Raw genomic sequence first — 6,712 nt, 5'->3', positions numbered from 1 at the left:
TATGTCTTTTAAGTTTTATTCAGAACAATGACAAGACACAACAAGACAGGAGAACACCTCAGTGAACTGAACAGACAACTGGGAAACAGACTTAACAGCTGTGCAACAGTAAACTTAAGCCAGGTCCTCTTCACCTTCCTCCTCAAACTCGCCCTCCTCCTCGGCAGTAGCATCCTGGTACTGCTGGTACTCTGACACCAGGTCGTTCATGTTGCTTTCTGCCTCAGTGAACTCCATCTCATCCATACCCTCACCAGTGTACCAGTGAAGGAAAGCTTTACGCCTGAACATGGCAGTGAACTGCTCGGAGATGCGCTTGAACAGCTCTTGGATTGCCGTGCTATTACCAATGAAGGTGGCCGCCATCTTGAGACCTCTGGGAGGAATGTCGCAGACTGCAGTCTTGACGTTGTTGGGGATCCATTCGACGAAGTAGCTGCTGTTCTTGTTCTGCACGTTCAGCATCTGCTCGTCGACCTCCTTCATGGACATGCGCCCACGGAAGATGGCAGCCACCGTCAGATAACGACCATGACGTGGGTCACAGGCAGCCATCATGTTCTTGGCATCGAACATCTGCTGGGTGAGCTCTGGTACAGTGAGTGATCTGTACTGCTGGCTACCCCTGCTTGTGAGAGGAGCAAAGCCTGGCATGAAGAAGTGCAGACGAGGGAATGGCACCATGTTTACAGCCAGCTTGCGAAGGTCAGCATTGAGCTGTCCAGGGAACCTGAGGCACGTGGTGACGCCACTCATAGTTGCAGAGACCAAATGGTTGAGGTCACCATACGAAGGGGTTGTGAGTTTAAGGGTGCGGAAGCAGATATCATAGAGGGCCTCGTTGTCAATGCAGTAGGTCTCATCTGTGTTTTCTACAAGCTGATGAACTGATAATGTGGCATTGTAGGGCTCAACAACTGTGTCTGATACTTTTGGGGAAGGCACCACGCTGAAGGTGTTCATAATGCGGTCAGGATACTCTTCACGGATCTTGCTGATGAGCAGTGTGCCCATACCAGATCCCGTACCGCCACCCAGGGAATGTGTGAGCTGAAAGCCCTGCAGGCAGTCGCAGCTCTCTGCCTCCTTCCTCACTACATCCAGGACAGAGTCCACCAGCTCTGCACCTTCTGTGTAGTGACCCTTGGCCCAGTTGTTACCAGCACCGCTCTGGCCTGCATAAACAAATCCAGACTAAACTTAGTAACCATAGTGCAACGTAATTTAGAAATTTTGACATAATATAATGCAACTTACCAAAAACAAAGTTGTCTGGTCTGAAGACTTGGCCGAAAGGACCAGACCTCACAGAGTCCATGGTGCCTGGCTCCAGATCCACAAGGACAGCACGGGGCACATATTTGCCACCTAATTATTAAAATAAATAAATAAAAGTCCAGTTAAATATCAGTAAACCCACATACAGCCCTAGGCCCAGGTGTATGGATGATGTACTTACCTGATGCTTCATTGTAGTAGACATTGATCCTGTCCAGCTGCAGGTCACTGTCACCATGGTAAGTGCCAGTTGGGTCAATGCCATGCTCATCACTGATCACCTCCCAAAACTAAAATAAATACAAATAAAAGGCAAAAATGAGGGAGCAATAAAAAAAAGTGACTTAATAGAGCAATCTCATCCTGGTCTATTGTTCTTTTAAGAGGCACACTACACTATATTTAACATTCTGTGGTTTTGATGTTGCAGTAATGTGATTTAGGGTTACATTTACAAATCATAAACATGGATGAAGCCACGCGCCTGATTCTTGACGTTCAGTTTAAAATGGTCGACAAGTTCCCGCCGTTCTGCCATAGGCGCGCGCGGTCTCATACGCCATTGGCTGCTATGGTTATGAATTCGAACATTCCTTGCTACGTCACTAACCGCCCACTACAGGCAAAAAGCCGGGCTGCAGCAAAAGCACGAAGTAGGCCGCACGAAGCCGGTAACTGCAATTAAATAAAATAAATAAAAATAATCCGACTTATGTGACAAAATGTTTAAAATTATAGTTTAACCCACAAACCCAGCAATCTTTTAGTCTATAGGGCTGTTTTACTTAAGGCTTTGCGTATTCAGTCGACAATCCTTAGCTTTACTTCCCTTTTTTCCGCAGTGCAGCATACACCAAGAGAACAATGGCCAAGTTCAGTTTCCGTCAATTCGACGTAAAAACGTTAATTAGAGTTACCATTCAGTTTAATCAGCAATTTTCTTTGATCTAAGTAACAAAAACAAAGGGTTGCGGGGAAATCTTTAAACTGTTGAACATTACATTTATTTTTCCATTTTATTTAATTAGACGTCGATATATTACGGTCCTACAAAGTTCTCAAAATATAGTTATGTCTATAGTTTACTAATTTCTTAGCCAACATTTAAGTAGGACACGTTGATATTCCCAGGGTGTGGCTTCTGGGACGTAACGAGCACAATGCACAGGCTTCTGGTGCAAAGAACACGTTGATCGTAAATAATGCAACTTAATAACGTCCTGAAATGACACATATTGTCACTAACCTTGGCACCAATCTGGTTTCCACACTGGCCGGCCTGAAGATGGACAATTTCCCTCATATTTACTGGAGTTAGCGTACGACTTACAACGACAGACTTTGGTTCACTTGAAGTGCGTACCGAATGCCTCAACGCTTTACTTTATACGTCCAGGAAACGCCCTCAAGGCGTCAACGCAAGTGCCTATTGGCTTATAAGCGAACACTTCCTTTATAGACACAAATGTAAACCAATCAAAGGTTCATGTGCTAATCTCTGATTGGTCTAACCGGTCTGCCTATCATTTTCATCTCAAACCTATGACTAATGTCTAATCTGTAGACGTTGACCTACTTCCTCGTGATGGTGGAAAGAAAATGCGACACTGTAGGGATTATTTTTTGACATCCTAGTGTTAGCTGCTAGTGCAGACAGCTAGAGGTTTCATCTCATCGAGTAAATTAGAGCATTTCGATTCATTAGGATATAAAACAGTCATCCGAGTGGGCTGCTAGTAGCAGCAACAGTCCACGTGGCTGACCATTTTATCAGAAATATAGCGGAAGCTGTCGCAGTAGAGCTAACCATGGCTTTCAGACGCCTTGCTTTTTACTCGAGGGCTGGGCAGTGATTTTCAGTTATGCCTGTCTGAGGCCTGGGTGTAGACAGATCCAGCTGGATTCTGCGATCTCATTTACCATTTTCTTTCCCTTTTCTACTGGTTTATGAGTGGATTTCGTGCTGTAAACCCGTACTACTATTATAAAGAATGCATTAATGTGTGAAGTAGCAGCAAGTAAAGAAAATAATCGTTACATTTAGGAACAATTAGAACAATAAGTCTACAGGATTATCAACATAATGACAACTGAAATGGGAAACCTGCAGTCCCTTTACATTTTTAGCACATTATTAATAAAACAATGATGTAGAGTACTGATTCAGGGCAAAGAGCCAGCCTCTTATACCTTTACAACAAGCAACATGCACTTTACGGCAAGTTTCTGGTGTTCATCTTATGAAGCTCTTTCCTCTTGTTGATTCTCACAATAATGGGTGTAAAAGGTGTGGTGAAACCACAAAATGTTGAATCTGGAACTGGGTGCTTTAAATGAGTAAAAGCAAATGAGAGCACACATGCTTATTAATAGATAATCTGGATGTCAAGGGGCCAATGTGACTGTGGCGCAGACACAGGGATGGCCTCAGTTCTTCACAAAATGTTTTACAGATGTGCTGCCTTTATGATAGTCGAGTAGTTTTTATATCACTTATTATTTAAATCTAATTTTGTTTTCATTCACCCTGGGCCTGGATGGACAAGAGTACAAGCAGACTCTGCTGTGCTTAAATCATACAATATAGGTTATTCTCATGCATTGTATGTGTTGTAATCTGACACACAAAGGCCTTCTCTGTTTGCGCAATGGCAGAGCTACATCAGAGAAAGTATGGCAGGATACAAACAAATGAGCAGTTAGCTTCTCATAGCTGAGCAGAGGGCTGTTGTTTTCTGGTGTATTTGCAGGAAGTTACCAACATGGAGATGTACCCAGTTCGGCCCTGCCTTGTACCATGAACTTTTATCAGTAAATTTATGGCTTCAATTCTGTGAAATCAAATTGACAAGGTTGAATCCTGCATTAGCTGATGTTTGATCAGAGTAGACGTGCTGGAAAAACCTTCACGCTTGACTATTGACTTGGAGGCCAAAGATCAGATCTCACCTAGGATCATTTTATTGGTTTTGCTTTTACTTATTGTTTAATTATAGTTTTTTACTTGTTGTTAAATAATCTTAAAATGAATCACACTGGGAAAGAAGAGTAGGTTTAACATTATTAATTTAACAGTTAGCTCCAATCCACATCTGGAATTGCACCATTGAAGAATAATGTGTGTGACTGTAGATTCTGTTTGGAGTAAAAACAATAAATGCATAGAAGAAAATAATAATAATTATAATCGAAGGTTTTTAGAGGGAGATTATGTTTGGCTGGGTAGGGCCCTGCTGGGAGAAAAAACAACTTGGACTAATGGCCTCAGTATCTCAGTAATTCCAGGCTCTGATAAGATCAACCAGATACCAGATCATTACAATAAAGCAAATTCTGTATCCTTTTTGATCTGGGTCATTATTGTTCTTATTGCCTGTGTGCAATTACTTATCAATTATTCACTGATCTCTTTCTTTGGTGGGGCATGAAATGTGTGTGCACTCAGTGATTTGTGGCTTTCTATTTCTATGACTCAGCATGTCTCAGCACACTGCAGCATTCAGCCTCCAGTAGCCAGATCAATATTAAATTAAAGAGACAGATGCAGTTGGGAGACACACGCACGCACACAGAAATAAAACACAACTGTCACTGTCTAACAGAACATATTGTGTATGCAACTGTGTATGTTAATTTGCAGTCTCCACAGTATAGAGTCCAGTGCAACAGAATTTTGAATCAGCTCGTTTCAGTAATATGGTCTTAGAAAAAGTCATTTCCACAGCCCAACCCAGGATACATGGATTCTGTGACACGATGTTTCTAAATCTGGTTCTTGGAAAACCAGATGAAGAACTTTTAGCTTTTTTAAGAGAAAATGAACTAAAGCTTACAAATGTATTGTGCTAATCATTTGCATCTTTATTTAAATAAAGCTCAGTGTTGAAGTTATTTTTTTGTTGTTAACAGACGCTAGAAGCTGTGGGACATAACGTTTTTCCAGTGTCTGAAGATGGGGATGCGAGTTTAGGGCCTCCTGGTTTACATGACTGAAATGAAACTGAGCTTTCTTTTTCCAGAGATCCAGCACCAGCAATGAGCGGCTAAAAATATTATAAACCATAACTCTGTTAAACGATGATTTAACAACTCTGTCTGTGTTAGTCTTCACAGTTTCTGCTGTCTGAATAAAATCACTTGGTTTCTATTGCCACGTGAATTCGTTTCATCTCTAGTCTACATTTTTGTCCATGTTTGGTTCATTAGGAACTAATATTCTAAAGAATAAGCTGGTATTCAATGTAAAACAAGTTGTACAATAAAAACAGGTCAGAAATGATTTACAAATGTAGTGTATATGAACCATGCATGACTTATATTGAATTATATCTTGTATTGCTGTCAATATAAGATACTGACAGCATTATTTCCACCAGTTTTGTGCAGCTTTAACACAGATACAGAAATTCACAAACACAGTAGGAAGTAGGCTATCGGAGAAGACGGTGTTAGACAGGAACAGCTGGACTAATGTTCTGCCTCTGCTGAGAAATACACTGATTCACTCTCCTATCAGGTTACTGCCTCCCACTGCAGCAGCATTCAGCCAGTCAGTCTCACCACAGCCCATTCAGGCCTCACATTCACACACACACGCACGCACACACACACTATGGGTTACGCCCTGTAGTGGCTTTGTAAAAAAACCCTGGGAAATCAACTCTGACTAAGCTGGGGAAAAAAGACAGCATAGACTTTTACAGAGATGCGCAGTACTGTGCATAAGTCTTGAGTCATGCACACACACACACACACACACACACACACACACACACAAACACCACCTTTGTTCTTCAACAGTGTTAATGATTCCATCAGTTCTGACAAAATCCACAATATCACTGCCTGATATGAAACTCCAAACCTTCTCAGAGGCAGTTGGTTACACAAACGCATTGTTTTACATCTCTACTGTCCAATATGTCTTTTGTATATACTGGCAATTTTTTGGAGATCAAATATCTAATTTGGATGTATCACTCCATAAGGCCTGGTACTACTGATTCTAAGTTTAGATCTTGCGTATTTTGGTATATCTCAGTCCTTTTTCACTGTTTCTGCTTCGTAAGAATGACTTCTTCACAGCCACTCTTCCAATACCATTCCTAATGATGGTTTTGGGAATATTAGGGCCAGTTATAAATTAAAATTTTATTAGATAAAATGAATAAACTTCTGGAAACATCCACTACATACAAACATATTTAGAAGTGAAATGTGAAAAGATATAAACATGCAATAATACAATATATGAATCATATCATAACATTAATAAGAGAGCGACACTGGGTTCAAATCCAGTCTGAGGCGATGCATTGTGGAGCTTGCATGTTATCCTTGTGTCTGCTTGGGTTCTTTTCAAGTTCTCTGAAAAGAACTAATCCCATGCAGTCAAGACATGCATGGGATTAGGTTAATTGGAGATTCTAAAATT

General features: G+C 41.2%; 1 protein-coding gene across 1 annotated transcript; it reads right to left on the bottom strand.

Annotated features, from left to right (window-relative positions):
* Window positions 1-2,678, bottom strand: LOC146696299 (tubulin beta-1 chain). The gene is made up of 4 exons (XM_085474385.1): window positions 2,525-2,678; window positions 1,460-1,568; window positions 1,258-1,368; window positions 1-1,175 (listed from the first exon to the last, which is right to left on the bottom strand). Exons 1-4 carry the CDS (start codon window positions 2,579-2,581, stop codon window positions 115-117), a joined length of 1,338 nt encoding a protein of 445 aa, XP_085330511.1. The 5' UTR covers window positions 2,582-2,678; the 3' UTR covers window positions 1-114.
* Window positions 2,679-6,712: the final 4,034 nt, after the last annotated feature.

Source organism: Copadichromis virginalis, linkage group LG12 (genome assembly GCF_057382275.1).
Source record: "Copadichromis virginalis isolate Kocher_CV1m ecotype Utaka linkage group LG12, C_Virginalis_male_GT1.1, whole genome shotgun sequence".
Lineage (NCBI taxonomy): Eukaryota > Metazoa > Chordata > Actinopteri > Cichliformes > Cichlidae > Copadichromis > Copadichromis virginalis.
The sequence above is the reverse complement of the archived record's forward strand: the minus strand, read 5'-3'. Positions and strand labels throughout refer to the sequence as shown.

Coding starts and splice junctions, on each gene's coding strand:
- LOC146696299 (XM_085474385.1), bottom strand. CDS start 2,581: ATGAGGGAAATTGTCCATCTTCAGGCCGGCCAGTGTGGAAACCAGATT. Junction 1,569..2,524: donor GAAACCAGATTGGTGCCAAG/GTTAGTGACAAT, acceptor TATTTATTTTAG/TTTTGGGAGGTGATCAGTGA. Junction 1,369..1,459: donor CTACTACAATGAAGCATCAG/GTAAGTACATCA, acceptor TTTAATAATTAG/GTGGCAAATATGTGCCCCGT.